Source organism: Oncorhynchus keta, chromosome 34 (genome assembly GCF_023373465.1).
Source record: "Oncorhynchus keta strain PuntledgeMale-10-30-2019 chromosome 34, Oket_V2, whole genome shotgun sequence".
Classification (NCBI taxonomy): domain Eukaryota; kingdom Metazoa; phylum Chordata; class Actinopteri; order Salmoniformes; family Salmonidae; genus Oncorhynchus; species Oncorhynchus keta.
The window spans coordinates 78775323-78792793 of record NC_068454.1 but is presented as its reverse complement, the minus strand read 5'-3'; the positions used below and the strand labels follow the sequence as shown (position 1 = coordinate 78792793).

General features: G+C 46.3%; 1 protein-coding gene across 1 annotated transcript in view; it reads right to left on the bottom strand.

Annotated features, from left to right (window-relative positions):
- LOC118378932 (integrin alpha-10-like) overlaps window positions 1-3275 on the bottom strand; it is a 55564-nt gene extending 52289 nt beyond the window's left edge. The window contains exon 1 of the mRNA XM_052495199.1: window positions 2291-3275. Within this exon, the coding sequence (XP_052351159.1) occupies window positions 2291-2342 (52 nt within the window). The 5' untranslated portion in view covers window positions 2343-3275. The remainder of the gene's footprint in view (window positions 1-2290) is intronic.
- Between the last annotated feature and the right edge of the window lie 14196 nt (window positions 3276-17471).

Sequence of the window (17471 nt, the reverse complement as noted above, 5' to 3'; positions counted from 1 at the left end):
ACATGGCCTGAACAGACAGCAGTGTTGTGTTGTGCTGGACTGGTACATGGCCTGAACAGACAGCAGTGTTGTGTTGTGCTGGACTGGTACATGGCCTGAACAGACAGCAGTGTTGTGTTGTGCTGGACTGGTACATGGCCTGAACAGACAGCAGTGTTGTGTTGTACTGGACTGGTACATGGTCTCACTCAGATCATGTTTGACATCATACAGGGATCCTATACAGAACAGGTAAACCAGGTTTATAAATAAGTCGCTCTGGATAAGAGCGTCTGCTAAATGACTTAAATGTAAATGTAAATGTATAAATAACACTGAGTGTACAAAACATTAGGAACACCTTCCTAATATTGAGTTGACAGCCTCAATTCATCGGGACAAGGTGTCGAAAGTGTTCTACAGGGATGCTGGCCATGTTGACTCCAATGCTTCCCACAGTTGTGTCAAATTGGCTCGATGTCCTTTGGGTGGTGGAACATTCTTGATACACACAGGAAACTGTTGAGTGTGAAAAACCCAGCATCATTGCAGTTCTTGACACTCAAACCGGTGTGCCTGGCACCTACTACCATACCCTGTTCAAAGGCACTAAAATCTTTTGTCGTCCCACTCACCCTCTGAATGGCACACATACACAATCCATGTCTCAATTGTCTCAAGGTCTAAAAATCCTTTTTTAACCTGCCTCCCCTTCATCTACACGGACAGAAGTGGATTTAACAGGTGAAATCAATAAGGGATCATAACTTTCACCTGGATTCACCTGGTCAGTCGCTCATGGAAAGAGCAGGTGTTCTTAATGTTTTGTACACTCAGTGTATGGATTCATAGATCCAAAAAGCTACTTCTAAACAGCCCACCTTTAAGTAAGATGTCTACTGCCTACTTATTACAGTGTTATACACTGTGGACATACTTCTGGACAGTCCAGGATCATCATGGAGCTCAACTTGCTCTACTAGAGTGGGATGGAGAAATCTTACAGGGTCTAGCTTTACTGTATCATGCCTTGCAATAGATTACCGTGATTCTGCCCTTTCTAATAATACCATATCTTCATTCCTTTCATGACCACTCACTGCACAGTAACGTAGCAATTTACTCCCTGCTTATCGACTGTGTCAACACTCATTCCTGGTGAAACTATAATAGTATTTTCTCTCCTCTCCTGCCATCTAACAGGAGTCAGTGAGTGAGGTGTGTTATGGCACAGGTAACATGCAGGGGCTGGGAGAGATGGATATTACTGATAGAATTTAGGTCTAACCCTCCCACTGGCACCAGTGTAGCAATTCAGGGGAGGGGGTGGGGTTTGATCCAGCAACCAGCAGGAGAGAAGATAGCCCTACACATTGAGGAAGCTATGGGAGTGGGAGAGCCCAGCCTACAGTTAAACCTCGCAGGAGGGCAAAAAAGGCCAGACTGCAGAATCCCACTTCTGCCACCAATGTAGTGATTAAGGTGGCAGTCAAAATGGTGTTTGAACCAGTAACCCTGTGGTTAGAGGTGAAAGTGGAAAACCTCTTGTGCCATAAAGGTCTAGACCCCATGGCAGTGGCTGGGCATTATCTCTCACATGATGTAGGCCTACAGGGAGGCTATATGTAGCTTTCTGAATATCCCTGCCTCAGACTTTGTACCTTAGAGAATGATGCCTCCAGTTGTTTCAGTGAATCACTTAAACTTCAAGTTCTTTGAGCTTTGAGACCTGGAGAAAAGCCATATTGTGTATAAATATAACACATTATTCATTATTCATGGTTGTTTGAAGATAAGGAGTGAGTCCACTGAGGGAGCTCCAGTAGGTAACCTGATTACCATATCATACAATTGGACAGAGGAGCAGCAGCAGGGGGGAACCAGGGAAACAGCTGTATGCCTACACAGTAAATAGCTGGGCCAAGTATCAGCATAGAGAATGACCCTGCACACTGTAGTGGTTATAGAGGTCTTTCAGCTGGTTTACAGGATCGGTGTTTATGTTCTAGGACCTATGATGTACTGTAGGTGCATTAGTTGGCTGTGCCATAAAGTTCCAGAGACTTCTCTGCAGAGGTTGTCGGTCCTACAATGCCATTGGGATAACGAATACGGATGAATCTCGAACTAGAAAATGACTAATTTTCATGAACATGTTTGTATAGGCTACTTAAACTTTCAAAATGCTGTCATTGAAGTGACTTTGTAAAAGGTAATGGTCGGGGTCAAGGATTTAAAGGTATTCGTGAGAAAAAAACTGCTCTAGAAAGGTTGAGATGATAGACAACGTGACAACTGGTTACAAACTTACCTTTGAGGAGAACTATGAACTTGAGGAGCAGCAGGTATTTGTGCAGCTCCATGTTGTAAAGGATGGAAGGGCTTCGTGTTATCTCTCTTTCTGTTCCGGACTTGGGCTTTAATTTCCCTAGAGTTCGTTTAAATTCAGTGCTCCGGCACGAGTCTTTCAACTCGATGTGTTCCCCAGGGATCCGTGAAAACCCTAAAAACACAGTTCCACTGATATTGCTTGGGCGCGTTGTAATGTAACCGTGTTGTGTTGCTTCCGACAACCCCGCTTCACATATTATTCAGGGAAAAACAGACTACTTAGTTATTGTCTGTTGCTGTAACCACTATCAGGTTTAACGATATGTTGACAGCTTTTTAATGAATTAAACAGAGGTTGTTCTAGGTTTATTTTTATTTTTGACAAACAGTAGCCTAAACTATCTAAATATTTGGGGGCTGGAATATGTGCCATAAATTATTACCTTAACCTGTGCGCAACTAACACCTCAAATGTCTAAACAACTAGTCAAAAACAACTCAACAACTGATTCAAGCTCAAAACCAACACCTGTCCCGAAGAAAAGTCCAATTTAGTGTCGTTAAACCTTCACTAAAGCGTAACAGATTCTCAAATGCATGTTTAATTGCTTCCAATAAAGAAAAACCCATAGGCCTAACTATCAGTCAGATAGTCTACTTTTCTATTGCTGAATGTTCCTCCTGGCTCGACGCTCCAAAAAATATCTGAAAAAAGTACCCATATTCATCTTTCAACCAAACAGTTTGAGGTAAATTAATGTTTGGGTTTTCTTGACAACTTTTCTGTTTCAATTTTCACACTTCTGGTTGATTATATCCATCTTTTTCGTCGTTTTCCCTCATTTATAGCGATTGTATCCCTCTCTGAATAGTGGAGTTTTACTCCAAAGCAACAATCAATAGCGCTTTTATTCCAGCGCGAGGAGACCTTTCTTCCCTCGCGCGTCCCTCAACTCGACGTCTCTCTCAGCGCGCGCCTGGTTCGCATTTTGAAAACCCCAAACGACTTTCTCTCTCTCTCTCTTTCTCTCTCTCAATTCATTTTTTCTCTCTCTCAATTAAATCTCTCTCTCAATTATATATCTGTCTCTTTCTTTCTCTTAATTCAATTTAAGGGCTTTATTGGCATGGGAAACATATGTTTACATTGCCAAAACTAGTGAAATAGATAATAAACAAAAGTGAAATAAACAATAAAAAATCAACAGTAAACATTACACTCACAGAAGTTCCAAAAGAATAAAGACGTTTCAAATGTCATATTATGTCTATATACAGTGTTGTAACAATAGCGTAATTGTGTAATCTGAGGGAAATATGTAATATATGCCATTTAGCAGACGCTTTTATCCAAAGCGACTTACAGTCATGTGTGCATACATTCTACGTATGGGTGGTCCCGGGGATCGAACCCACTACCCTGGCGTTACAAGCGCCATGCTCTACCAACTGAGCTACAGAAGGACCCCGTGTCTCTAATATGGTCATATATTTGGCAGGAGGTTAGGAAGCGCAGCTCAGTTACCCCATCATTTTGTGGGCAGTGAGCACATAGCCTGTCTTCTCTTGAGAGCCAGGTCTGCCTATGGCGGCTTTTCTCAATAGCAATATGCTCCCCACACACACACACTGTGTCTCTGTCAGTCTGTCTGTCTCCATCTAACTGTCATAAATACGTTCAATTTCGGAATGATACTGAATCAGTACTGGAGACCACTTTAAAGCTCTCTGAGGCCACCTAGTGGTCTCTGGTCACCTGGTTGAGAGTTGTGGACGTAGTTCACTCAACATCCACAGGATTGCGCCAGTGCGTCATTAATTCAGTCTTCCAAATGCTGTGGATCAGCTAGACTATTGAGATACACTCTAGGTTTACACTCTAGGTTTGACCCACCTGTTCCCACTTAAAAGTGCTTTACTCAAATATTTATCAAATTCCTTGATCCTCATGGTTTGTGAAATTCAATTCTTTGTTTATGGAATTGTATTCCATTTCACAGCTACGGACAAAGACATGAAGGCCTGTGCAGGTGGAACTGTTGCATACATAGGCAGAGCCCCTTTAATATGACAGTACAACTGTTGCATACATAGGCAGAGCCCCTTTAATACGACAGTACAACTGTTGCATACATAGGCAGAGCCCCTTTAATACGACAGTACAACTGTTGCATACATAGGCAGAGCCCCTTTAATACGACAGTACAACTGTTACATACATAGGCAGAGCCCCTTTAATACGACAGTACAACTGTTGCATACATAGGCAGAGCCCCTTTAATATGACAGTACAACTGTTACATACATAGGCAGAGCCCCATTAATACGACAGTACAACTGTTGCATACATAGGCAGAGCCCCATTAATACGACAGTACAACTGTTGCATACATAGGCAGAGCCCCATTAATACGACAGTACAACTGTTGCATACATAGGCAGAGCCCCATTAATACGACAGTACAACTGTTACATACATAGGCAGAGCCCCTTTAATACGACAGTACAACTGTTACATACATAGGCAGAGCCCCTTTAATACGACAGTACAACTGTTACATACATAGGCAGAGCCCCTTTAATACGACAGTACAACTGTTACATACATAGGCAGAGCCCCTTTAATACGACAGTACAACTGTTACATACATAGGCAGAGCCCCTTTAATACGACAGTACAACTGTTGCATACATAGGCAGAGCCCCATTAATACGACAGTACAACTGTTGCATACATAGGCAGAGCCCCATTAATACGACAGTACAACTGTTACATACATAGGCAGAGCCCCTTTAATACGACAGTACAACTGTTGCATACATAGGCAGAGCCCCTTTAATACGACAGTACAACTGTTACATACATAGGCAGAGCCCCTTTAATACGACAGTACAACTGTTGCATACATAGGCAGAGCCCCTTTAATACGACAGTACAACTGTTGCATACATAGGCAGAGCCCCTTTAATACGACAGTACAACTGTTGCATACATAGGCAGAGCCCCTTTAATACGACAGTACAACTGTTACATACATAGGCAGAGCCCCATTAATACGACAGTACAACTGTTGCATACATAGGCAGAGCCCCATTAATACGACAGTACAACTGTTGCATACATAGGCAGAGCCCCTTTAATACGACAGTACAACTGTTACATACATAGGCAGAGCCCCTTTAATACGACAGTACAACTGTTACATACATAGGCAGAGCCCCTTTAATATGACAGTACAACTGTTACATACATAGGCAGAGCCCTTTAATACGACAGTACAGCCCCTTTAATACGACAGTACAACTGTTACATACATAGGCAGAGCCCCTTTAATACGACAGTACAACTGTTGCATACATAGGCAGAGCCCTTTAATACATAGACAGTACAACTGTTGCATACATAGGCAGAGCCCCTTTAATACGACAGTACAACTGTTGCATACATAGGCAGAGCCCCTTTAATACGACAGTACAACTGTTGCATACATAGGCAGAGCCCCTTTAATACGACAGTACAACTGTTGCACTAGTGGATGTCGCTGTTCTCTAATAGCGTTCCTAATTCTGGGACTAGAGTGAATGTTGAGCCCTCACACTGGTCTAAGGCCAGATTAGTATTTTCCCCTTATAGCTAAAGATACGATTTGGTGAGGGTAAACTGATCCTACATCTGTGACTAAGGGCAACTTCTACTTTGTGTCTTCTGTGGCGTGGTTGGTGGTAATTGGGGCGGCAGCGTAGCCTAGTGGTTAGAGCATTGGACTAGTAACCGGAAGGTTGCGAGTTCAAACCCCCGAGCTGACAAGGTACAAATCTGTCGTTCTACCCCTGAACAGGCAGTTAACCCACTGTTCCCAGGCCGTCATTGAAAATAAGAATATGTTCTTAACTGACTTGCCTGGTTAAATAAAGGTAAAATTTAAAAAAAAAAATTAAATTAAGCATCTTTGTTTTTTCTCATAAATCAACTCTGTCAACCAAGTGGTTCCTACAGTAGTAGAAGCTGCCCAGGTCTAGGATCAGTTTATCCTCCCCAAATCCTAACTCTACCATATGGCAGATCACAAATCTGTGTCTAGTGCAATTTCATCCTACTGTAGTTATTAGGTAGATCAACTTCATCCTACTGTAGTTGTTAGGTAGATCAACTTCATCCTACTGTATTTGTTAGGTAAATCAACTTCATCCTACTGTAGTTGTTAGGTAGATCAACTTCATCCTACTCTAGTTGTTAGGTAGATCAACTTCATCCTACTCTAGTTGTTAGGTAGATCAACTTCATCCTACTGTAGTTGTTAGGAAGATCAAATTCAAACTACTGTAGTTGTCAGGTAGATCAACTTCATCCTACTGTAGTTGTTAGGTAGATCAACTTCATCCTACTCTAGTTGTTAGGTAGATCAACTTCATCCTACTCTAGTTGTTAGGTAGATCAACTTCATCCTACTGTAGTTGTTAGGTAGATTAACTTCCTCCTACTGTAGTTGTTAGGTAGATTAACTTCATCCTACTGTAGTTGTTAGGTAGATTAACTTCATCCTACTGTAGTTGCTAGGTAGATCAACTTCATCCTACTGTAGTTGTTAGGTAGATCAACTTCATTCTACTGTGGTTGTTAGGTAGATCAACTTCATCCTTCTGTATTTGCTAGGTAGATCAACTTCATCCTTCTCTAGTTGTTAGGTAGATCAACTTCACCCTACTGTAGTTGTTAGGTAGATAAACTTCACCCTACTGTAGTTGTTAGGTAGATCAACATCATCCTACTGTAGTTGTTAGGTAGATTAACTTCATCTACTGTAGTTGTTAGGTAGATCAAATTCAAACTGCTGTGGTTGTCAGGTAGATCAACTTCATCCTACTGATCAACATCAATCTACACTAGTTGTTAGGTAGATCAACTTCATCCTACTCTAGTTGTTAGGTAGAGCACCTTCATCCTAATCTAGTTGTTAGGTAGATCAACTTCCTCCTACTGTAGTTGTAAGGTAGATCAACTTCATCCTACTATAATTGATAAGTAGCTCACATTCATCCTACTGTAGTTGTTAGGTAGATCAAATTCAAACTACTGTAGTTGTCAGGTAGATCAACTTCATCCTACTGTAGTTGCTAGGTAGATCAACTTCATCCTACTGTAGTTGTTAGGTAGATCAACTTCATTCTACTGTGGTTGTTTGGTAGATCAACTTCATCCTTCTGTAGTTGTTAGGTAGATCAACTTCCTCCTACTGTAGTTGTTAGGTAGATAAACTTCACCCTACTGTAGTTGTAAGGTAGATCAACATCATCCTACTGTAGTTGTTAGGTAGATCAACATCAATCTACACTAGTTGTTAGGTAGATCAACTTCATCCTACTCTAGTTGTTAGGTAGAGCACCTTCATCCTAATCTAGTTGTTAGGTAGATCAACTTCCTCCTACTGTAGTTGTAAGGTAGATCAACTTCATCCTACTATAATTGATAAGTAGCTCACATTCATCCTACTGTAGTTGTTAGGTAGATCAAATTCAAACTACTGTAGTTGTCAGGTAGATCAACTTCATCCTACTGTAGTTGCTAGGTAGATCAACTTCATCCTACTGTAGTTGTTAGGTAGATCAACTTCATTCTACTGTGGTTGTTTGGTAGATCAACTTCATCCTTCTGTAGTTGTTAGGTAGATCAACTTCCTCCTACTGTAGTTGTTAGGTAGATCAACTTCATCCTACTGTAGTTGTTAGGTAGATCAACTTACTCCTACTGTAGTTGTTAGGTAGATCAACTTCATCCTACTGTAGTTGTTAGGTAGATCAACTTCATTCTACTGTAGTTGCTAGGTAGATCAACTTCATCCTTCTCTAGTTGTTAGGTAGATCAACTTCACCCTACTGTAGTTGTTAGGTAGATAAACTTCACCCTACTGTAGTTGTAAGGTAGATCAACATCATCCTACTGTAGTTGTTAGGTAGATCAACATCAATCTACACTAGTTGTTAGGTAGATCAACTTCATCCTACTCTAGTTGTTAGGTAGAGCACCTTCATCCTAATCTAGTTGTTAGGTAGATCAACTTCCTCCTACTGTAGTTGTAAGGTAGACCAACTTCATCCTACTGTAGTTGTTAGGTAGATCAACTTCATCCTACTGTAGTTGTTAGGTAGATCAAATTCAAACTACTGTAGTTGTCAGGTAGATCAACTTCATCCTACTGTAGTTGCTAGGTAGATCAACTTCATCCTACTGTAGTTGTTAGGTAGATCAACTTCATTCTACTGTGGTTGTTTGATAGATCAACTTCATCCTTCTGTAGTTGTTAGGTAGATCAACTTCCTCATACTGTAGTTGTTAGGTAGATCAACTTCATCCTACTGTAGTTGTTAGGTAGATCAACTTCATTCTACTGTGGTTGTTTGGTAGATCAACTTCATCCTTCTGTAGTTGTTAGGTAGATCAACTTCCTCCTACTGTAGTTGTTAGGTAGATCAACTTCCTCCTACTGTAGTTGTTAGGTAGATTAACTTCATCCTACTGTAGTTGTTAGGTAGATCAACTTCATCCTACTGTAGTTGTTAGGTAGATTAACTTCCTCCTACTGTAGTTGTTAGGTAGATTAACTTCCTCCTACTGTAGTTGTTAGGTAGATTAACTTCATCCTACTGTAGTTGTTAGGTAGATTAACTTAATCCTACTGTAGTTGTTAGGTAGATCAAATTCAAACTACTGTAGTTGTCAGGTAGATCAACTTCATCCTACTGTAGTTGTTAGGTAGATCAACGTCCTCCTAATGTAGTTGTTAGGTAGATTAACTTCATCCTACTGTAGTTGTTAGGTAAATCAACTTCATCCTACTGTAGTTGTTAGGTAGATTAACTTCCTCCTACTGTAGTTGTTAGGTAGATTAACTTCATCCTACTGTAGTTGTTAGGTAGATTAACTTCATCCTACTGTAGTTGTTAGGTAGATCAAATTCAAACTACTGTAGTTGTCAGGTAGATCAACTTCATCCTACTGTAGTTGCTAGGTAGATCAACTTCATCCTACTGTAGTTGTTAGGTAGATCAACTTCATTCTACTGTGGTTGTTAGGTAGATCAACTTCACCCTACTGTAGTTGTTAGGTAGATAAACTTCACCCTACTGTAGTTGTAAGGTAGATCAACATCATCCTACTGTAGTTGCTAGGTAGATCAACTTCATCCTACTGTAGTTGCTAGGTAGATCAACTTCATCCTACTGTAGTTGTTAGGTAGATCAACTTCATCCTACTGTAGTTGTTAGGTAGATCAACTTCATCCTACTGTAGTTGCTAGGTAGATCAACTTCATCCTACTGTAGTTGTTAGGTAGATCAACTTCATCCTACTGTAGTTGTTAGGTAGATCAACATCAATCTACACTAGTTGTTAGGTAGATCAACTTCATCCTACTCTAGTTGTTAGGTAGAGCACCTTCATCCTAATCTAGTTGTTAGGTAGATGAACTTCCTCCTACTGTAGTTGTAAGGTAGATCAACTTCATCCTACTATAATTGATAAGTAGCTCACATTCATCCTACTGCAGTTGTTAGGTAGATCAACTTCATCCTACTCTAGTTGTTCGGTAGATCAACTTCCTCCTACTGTAGTTGTAAGGTAGATCAACTTCATCCTACTGTAGTTGTTCGGTAGATCAACTTCCTCCTATTGTAGTTGTTAGGTAGATCAACTTCATCCTACTGTAGTTGTAAGGTAGATCAACTTCATCCTACTGTAGTTGTAAGGTAGATCAACTTCATCCTACTGTAGTTGTAAGGTAGATCAACTTCATCCTACTGTAGTTGTTAGGTAGATCAACGTCATCCTACTGTCGTTGTTAGGTAGATCAACTTCATCCTACTGTAGTTGTTAGGTAGATCAACTTCATCCTACTGTAGTTGTTAGGTAGCTCAACTTCATCCTACTGTAGTTGTAAGGTAGATCAACTTCATCATACTGTAGTTGTAAGGTAGATCAACTTCATCCTACTGTAGTTGTTAGGTAGATCAACTTCATCCAACTGTCGTTGTTAGGTAGATCAACTTCATCCTACTGTAGTTGTAAGGTAGATCAACTTCATCCTACTGTAGTTGTTCGGTAGATCAACTTCCTCCTACTCTAGTTGTTAGGTAGATCAACTTCATCCTACTGTAGTTGTTCGGTAGATCAACTTCCTCCTACTGTAGTTGTTAGGTAGATCAACTTCATTCTACTCTGTTGTTTGTGGATAAGGAACTATGCCTCCCTTTTTTCATTTTCTAGGCCTGTTGTTCCCTCTCTCCTCCTGTTGTTCCCTTCCCCTCCTGCTGTTTCATCTCTTCTCCTGCTGTTCCCTCTCTCCTCCTGCTGTTCCATCTCTCCTCCTGCTGTTCCCTCTCTCCTCCTGCTGTTCCCTCTCTCCTCCTGCTGTTCCATCTCTCCTCCTGCTGTTCCCTCTCTCCTCCTGCTGTTCCATCTCTCCTCCTGCTGTTCCCTCTCTCCTCCTGCTGTTCCATCTCTTCTCCTGCTGTTCCCTCTCTCCTCCTGCGGTTCCCTCTCTCCTCCTGCTGTTCCATCTCTTATCCTGCTGTTCCCTCTCTCCTCCTGCTGTTCCATATCTCCTCCTGCTGTTCCCTCTCTCCTTTTGTTGTTCCCTCTCTCCTCCTGCTGTTCCATCTCTCCTCCTGCTGTTCCCTCTCTCCTTTTGTTGTTCCCTCTCTCCTCCTGCTGTTCCCTCTCTCCTCCTGCAGTTCCCTCTCTCCTCCTGCTGTTCCATCTCTCCTCCTGCTGCTCTCTCTCTCCTTTTGTTGTTCCCTCTCTCCTCCTGCTGTTCCCTCTCTCCTCCTGCTGTTCCCTCTCTCTTCCTGTTGTTCCCTCTCTCCTCCTGCTGTTCCATCTCTCCTCCTGCTGTTCCCTCTCTCCTCCTGCTGTTCCATCTCTCCTCCTGCTGTTCCCTCCCTCCTCCTGCTGTTCCATCTCTTCTCCTGATGTTCCCTCTCTCCTCCTGCTGTTCCATCTCTCCTCCTGCTGTTCCCTCTCTCCTCCTGCTGTTCCATCTCTTCTCCTGCTGTTCCCTCTCTCCTCCTGCGGTTCCCTCTCTCCTCCTGCTGTTCCATCTCTTATCCTGCTATTCCCTCTCTCCTCCTGCTGTTCCATATCCTCTCCTGCTGTTCCATCTCTTCTCCTGCTGTTCCATCTCTCCTCCTGCTGTTCCCACTCTCCTCCTGCTGTTCCCTCTCTCCTCCTGCTGTTCCCTCTCTCCTCCTGCTGTTCCCTCTCTCCTCCTGCTGTTCCCTCTCTCCTCCTGCTGTTTCATCTCTCCTCCTGCTGTTCCCTCTCTCCTTTTGTTGTTCCCTCTCTCCTCCTGCTGTTCCCTCTGTCCTCCTGCTGTTCCATCTCTCCTCCTGCTGTTCCCTCTCTCCTTTTGTTGTTCCCTCTCTCCTCCTGCTGTTCCATCTCTCCTCCTGCTGTTCCCTCTCTCCTTTTGTTGTTCCCTCTCTCCTCCTGCTGTTCCCTCTCTCCTCCTGCAGTTCCCTCTCTCCTCCTGCTGTTCCATCTCTCCTCCTGCTGCTCTCTCTCTCCTTTTGTTGTTCCCTCTCTCCTCCTGCTGTTCCTTCTCTCCTCCTGCTGTTCCCTCTCTCTTCCTGTTGTTCCCTCTCTCCTCCTGCTGTTCCATCTCTCCTCCTGCTGTTCCCTCTCTCCTCCTGTTGTTCCCTCTCTCCTCTTGTTGTTCCCTCTCTCCTCCTGTTGTTCCCTCTCTCCTCTTGTTGTTCCTTCTCTCCTCCTGTTGTTCCCTCTCTCCTCCCGTTGTTCCTTCTCTCCTCCTGTTGTTCCCTCTCTCCTCCTGTTGTTCCTTCTCTCCTCCTGTTGTTCCCTCTCTCCTCCCGTTGTTCCTTCTCTCCTCCTGTTGTTCCCTTTCTCCTCCAGTTGTTCCCTTTCTCCCCCTGCAGTTCCCTCTCTCCTCCCGTTGTTCCTTCTCTCCTCCTGTTGTTCCCTCTCTCCTCCTGTTGTTCCCTCTCTCCTCCTGTTGTTCCCTCTCTCCTCCTGCTCTTCCTTCTCTCCTCCCGTTGTTCCTTCTCTCCTCCTGTTGTTCCCTCTCTCCTCCTGCTGTTCCTTCTCTCCTCCCGTTGTTCCTTCTGTCCTCCCATTGTTCCTTCTCTCCTCCTGTTGTTCCCTTTCTCCTCCAGTTGTTCCCTTTCTCCTCCTGCAGTTCCCTCTCTCCTCCCGTTGTTCCTTCTCTCCTCCTGTTGTTCCCTGTCTCCTCCTGTTGTTCCTTCTCTCCTCCTGTTGTTCCCTCTCTCCTCCTGCAGTTCCCTCTCTCCTCCCGTTGTTCCTTCTCTCCTCCTGTTGTTCCCTCTCTCCTCCTGTTGTTCCGTCTCTCCTCCTGCTGTTCCTTCTCTCCTCCCGTTGTTCCTTCTGTCCTCCCATTGTTCCTTCTCTCCTCCTGTTGTTCCCTCTCTCCTCCTGTTGTTCCCTCTCTCCTCCTGTTGTTCCCTCTCTCCTCCTGCTGTTCCTTCTCTCCTCCCGTTGTTCCTTTTCTCCTCCCGTTGTTCCTTCTCTCCTCCTGTTGTTCCCTTTCTCCTCCAGTTGTTCCCTTTCTCCTCCTGCAGTTCCCTCTCTCCTCCCGTTGTTCCTTCTCTCCTCCTGTTGTTCCCTCTCTCCTCCTGTTGTTCCCTCTCTCCTCCTGCTGTTCCATCTCTCCTCCTGCTGTTCCCTCTCTCCTTTTGTTGTTCCCTCTCTCCTCCTGCTGTTCCCTCTCTCCTCCTGCAGTTCCCTCTCTCCTCCTGCTGTTCCATCTCTCCTCCTGCTGCTCTCTCTCTCTTTTGTTGTTCCCTCTCTCCTCCTGCTGTTCCCTCTCTCCTCCTGCTGTTCCCTCTCTCTTCCTGTTGTTCCCTCTCTCCTCCTGCTGTTCCATCTCTCCTCCTGCTGTTCCCTCTCTCCTCCTGCTGTTCCATCTCTCCTCCTGCTGTTCCCTCCCTCCTCCTGCTGTTCCATCTCTTCTCCTGATGTTCCCTCTCTCCTCCTGCTGTTCCATCTCTCCTCCTGCTGTTCCCTCTCTCCTCCTGCTGTTCCATCTCTTCTCCTGCTGTTCCCTCTCTCCTCCTGCGGTTCCCTCTCTCCTCCTGCTGTTCCATCTCTTATCCTGCTGTTCCCTCTCTCCTCCTGCTGTTCCATATCCTCTCCTCTCTCCTCCTGCTGTTCCATCTCTCCTCCTGCTGTTCCCACTCTCCTCCTGTTGTTCCCTCTCTCCTCCTGTTGTTCCCTCTCTCCTCCTGCTGTTCCATCTCTCCTCCTGCTGTTCCCTCTCTCCTTTTGTTGTTCCCTCTCTCCTCCTGCTGTTCCCTCTCTCCTCCTGCAGTTCCCTCTCTCCTCCTGCTGTCCCATCTCTCCTCCTGCTGCTCTCTCTCTCCTTTTGTTGTTCCCTCTCTCCTCCTGCTGTTCCCTCTCTCCTCCTGCTGTTCCCTCTCTCCTCCTGCTGTTCCATCTCTCCTCCTGCTGTTCCCTCCCTCCTCCTGCTGTTCCATCTCTTCTCCTGATGTTCCCTCTCTCCTCCTGCTGTTCCATCTCTCCTCCTGCTGTTCCCTCTCTCCTCCTGCTGTTCCATCTCTTCTCCTGCTGTTCCCTCTCTCCTCCTGCGGTTCCCTCTCTCCTCCTGCTGTTCCATCTCTTATCCTGCTGTTCCCTCTCTCCTCCTGCTGTTCCATATCCTCTCCTGCTGTTCCATCTCTTCTCCTGCTGTTCCATCTCTCCTCCTGCTGTTCCCACTCTCCTCCTGCTGTTCCCTCTCTCCTCCTGCTGTTCCCTCTCTCCTCCTGCTGTTCCCTCTCTCCTCCTGCTGTTCCCTCTCTCCTCCTGCTGTTCCATCTCTCCTCCTGCTGTTCCCTCTCTCCTTTTGTTGTTCCCTCTCTCCTCCTGCTGTTCCCTCTGTCCTCCTGCGGTTCCATCTCTCCTCCTGCTGTTCCCTCTCTCCTTTTGTTGTTCCCTCTCTCCTCCTGCTGTTCCATCTCTCCTCCTGCTGTTCCCTCTCTCCTTTTGTTGTTCCCTCTCTCCTCCTGCTGTTCCCTCTCTCCTCCTGCAGTTCCCTCTCTCCTCCTGCTGTTCCATCTCTCCTCCTGCTGCTCTCTCTCTCCTTTTGTTGTTCCCTCTCTCCTCCTGCTGTTCCCTCTCTCCTCCTGCTGTTCCCTCTCTCTTCCTGTTGTTCCCTCTCTCCTCCTGCTGTTCCATCTCTCCTCCTGCTGTTCCCTCTCTCCTCCTGTTGTTCCCTCTCTCCTCTTGTTGTTCCCTCTCTCCTCCTGTTGTTCCCTCTCTCCTCCTGTTGTTCCTTCTCTCCTCCTGTTGTTCCCTCTCTCCTCCCGTTGTTCCTTCTCTCCTCCTGTTGTTCCCTTTCTCCTCCAGTTGTTCCCTTTCTCCTCCTGCAGTTCCCTCTCTCCTCCCGTTGTTCCTTCTCTCCTCCTGTTGTTCCCTCTCTCCTCCTGTTGTTCCCTCTCTCCTCCTGTTGTTCCCTCTCTCCTCCTGCTCTTCCTTCTCTCCTCCCGTTGTTCCTTCTCTCCTCCCGTTGTTCCTTCTCTCCTCCTGTTGTTCCCTCTCTCCTCCTGCTGTTCCTTCTCTCCTCCCGTTGTTCCTTCTGTCCTCCCATTGTTCCTTCTCTCCTCCTGTTGTTCCCTTTCTCCTCCAGTTGTTCCCTTTCTCCTCCTGCAGTTCCCTCTCTCCTCCCGTTGTTCCTTCTCTCCTCCTGTTGTTCCCTGTCTCCTCCTGTTGTTCCCTCTCTCCTCCTGTTGTTCCCTCTCTCCTCCTGCAGTTCCCTCTCTCCTCCCATTGTTCCTTCTCTCCTCCTGTTGTTCCCTCTCTCCTCCTGTTGTTCCGTCTCTCCTCCTGCTGTTCCTTCTCTCCTCCCGTTGTTCCTTCTGTCCTCCCATTGTTCCTTCTCTCCTCCTGTTGTTCCCTCTCTCCTCCTGTTGTTCCCTCTCTCCTCCTGTTGTTCCCTCTCTCCTCCTGCTGTTCCTTCTCTCCTCCCGTTGTTCCTTTTCTCCTCCCGTTGTTCCTTCTCTCCTCCTGTTGTTCCCTTTCTCCTCCAGTTGTTCCCTTTCTCCTCCTGCAGTTCCCTCTCTCCTCCCGTTGTTCCTTCTCTCCTCCTGTTGTTCCCTCTCTCCTCCTGTTGTTCCCTCTCTCCTCCTGTTGTTCCCTCTCTCCTCCTGCAGTTCCCTCTCTCCTCCCGTTGTTCCTTCTCTCCTCCTGTTGTTCCCTCTCTCCTCCTGTTGTTCCGTCTCTCCTCCTGCTGTTCCTTCTCTCCTCCCGTTGTTCCTTCTGTCCTCCCATTGTTCCTTCTCTCCTCCTGTTGTTCCCTCTCTCCTCCTGTTGTTCCCTCTCTCCTCCTGTTGTTCCCTCTCTCCTCCTGCTGTTCCTTCTCTCCTCCCGTTGTTCCTTTTCTCCTCCCGTTGTTCCTTCTCTCCTCCTGTTGTTCCATCTCTCCTCCTGCTGCTCTCTCTCTCCTTTTGTTGTTCCCTCTCTCCTCCTGCTGTTCCCTCTCTCCTCCTGTTGTTCCCTCTCTCCTCCTGTTGTTCCCTCTCTCCTCCTGCTGTTCCTTCTCTCCTCCTGTTGTTCCCTCTCTCCTCCTGTTGTTCCCTCTCTCCTCCTGTTGTTCCCTCTCTCCTCCTGTTGTTCCCTCTCTCCTCCTGTTGTTCCCTCTCTCCTCCTGTTGTTCCCTCTCTCCTCCTGCTGTTCCTTCTCTCCTCCTGTTGTTCCCTCTCTCCTCCTGTTGTTCCCTCTCTCCTCCTGTTGTTCCCTCTCTCCTCCTGTTGTTCCCTCTCTCCTCCTGTTGTTCCCTCTCTCCTCCTGTTGTTCCCTCTCTCCTCCTGCTGTTCCTTCTCTCCTCCTGTTGTTCCCTCTCTCCTCCTGTTGTTCCCTCTCTCCTCCTGTTGTTCCCTCTCTCCTCCTGTTGTTCCCTCTCTCCTCCTGTTGTTCCCTCTCTCCTCCTGTTGTTCCTTCTCTCCTCCTGTTGTTCCCTCTCTTCTCCTGTTGTTCCCTCTCTCCTCCTGTTGTTCCCTCTCTCCTCCTGCAGTTCCCTCTCTCCTCCTGCTGTTCCATCTCTCCTCCTGCTGTTCCCTCTCCCCTTTTGTTGTTCCCTCTCTCCTCCTGCTGTTCCCTCTCTCCTCCTGCAGTTCCCTCTCTCCTCCTGCTGTTCCATCTCTCCTCCTGCTGCTCTCTCTATCCTTTTGTTGTTCCCTCTCTCCTCCTGCTGTTCCCTCTCTCCTCCTGCTGTTCCCTCTCTCCTCCTGCTGTTCCATCTCTCCTCCTGTTGTTCCCTCTCTCCTCTTGTTGTTCCCTCTCTCCTCCTGTTGTTCCCTCTCTCCTCTTGTTGTTCCCTCTCTCCTCCTGTTGTTCCCTCTCTCCTCCTGTTGTTCCTTCTCTCCTCCTGTTGTTCCCTCTCTCCTCCCGTTGTTCCTTCTCTCCTCCTGTTGTTCCCTTTCTCCTCCAGTTGTTCCCTCTCTCCTCCTGCAGTTCCCTCTCTCCTCCCGTTGTTCCTTCTCTCCTCCTGTTGTTCCCTCTCTCCTCCTGTTGTTCCGTCTCTCCTCCTGTTGTTCCCTCTCTCCTCCTGTTGTTCCCTCTCTCCTCCTGTTGTTCCCTCTCTCCTCCTGTTGTTCCTTCTCTCCTCCTGTTGTTCCCTCTCTTCTCCTGTTGTTCCCTCTCTCCTCCTGTTGTTCCCTCTCTCCTCCTGCAGTTCCCTCTCTCCTCCTGTTGTTCCCTCTCTCCTCCTGTTGTTCCTTCTCTCCTCCTGTTGTTCCCTCTCTTCTCCTGCTGCTCTCTCTCTCCTTTTGTTGTTCCCTCTCTCCTCCTGCTGTTCCCTCTCTCCTCCTGTTGTTCCCCCTCTCCTCCTGTTGTTCCCTCTCTCCTCCTGCTGTTCCTTCTCTCCTCCTGTTGTTCCCTCTCTCCTCCTGTTGTTCCCTCTCTCCTCCTGTTGTTCCCTCTCTCCTCCTGTTGTTCCCTCTCTCCTCCTGTTGTTCCCTCTCTCCTCCTGCTGTTCCTTCTCTCCTCCTGTTGTTCCCTCTCTCCTCCTGTTGTTCCCTCTCTCCTCCTGTTGTTCCCTCTCTCCTCCCGTTGTTCCTTCTCTCCTCCTGTTGTTCCCTCTCTCCTCCTGTTGTTCCCTCTCTCCTCCTGTTGTTCCCTCTCTCCTCCTGTTGTTCCT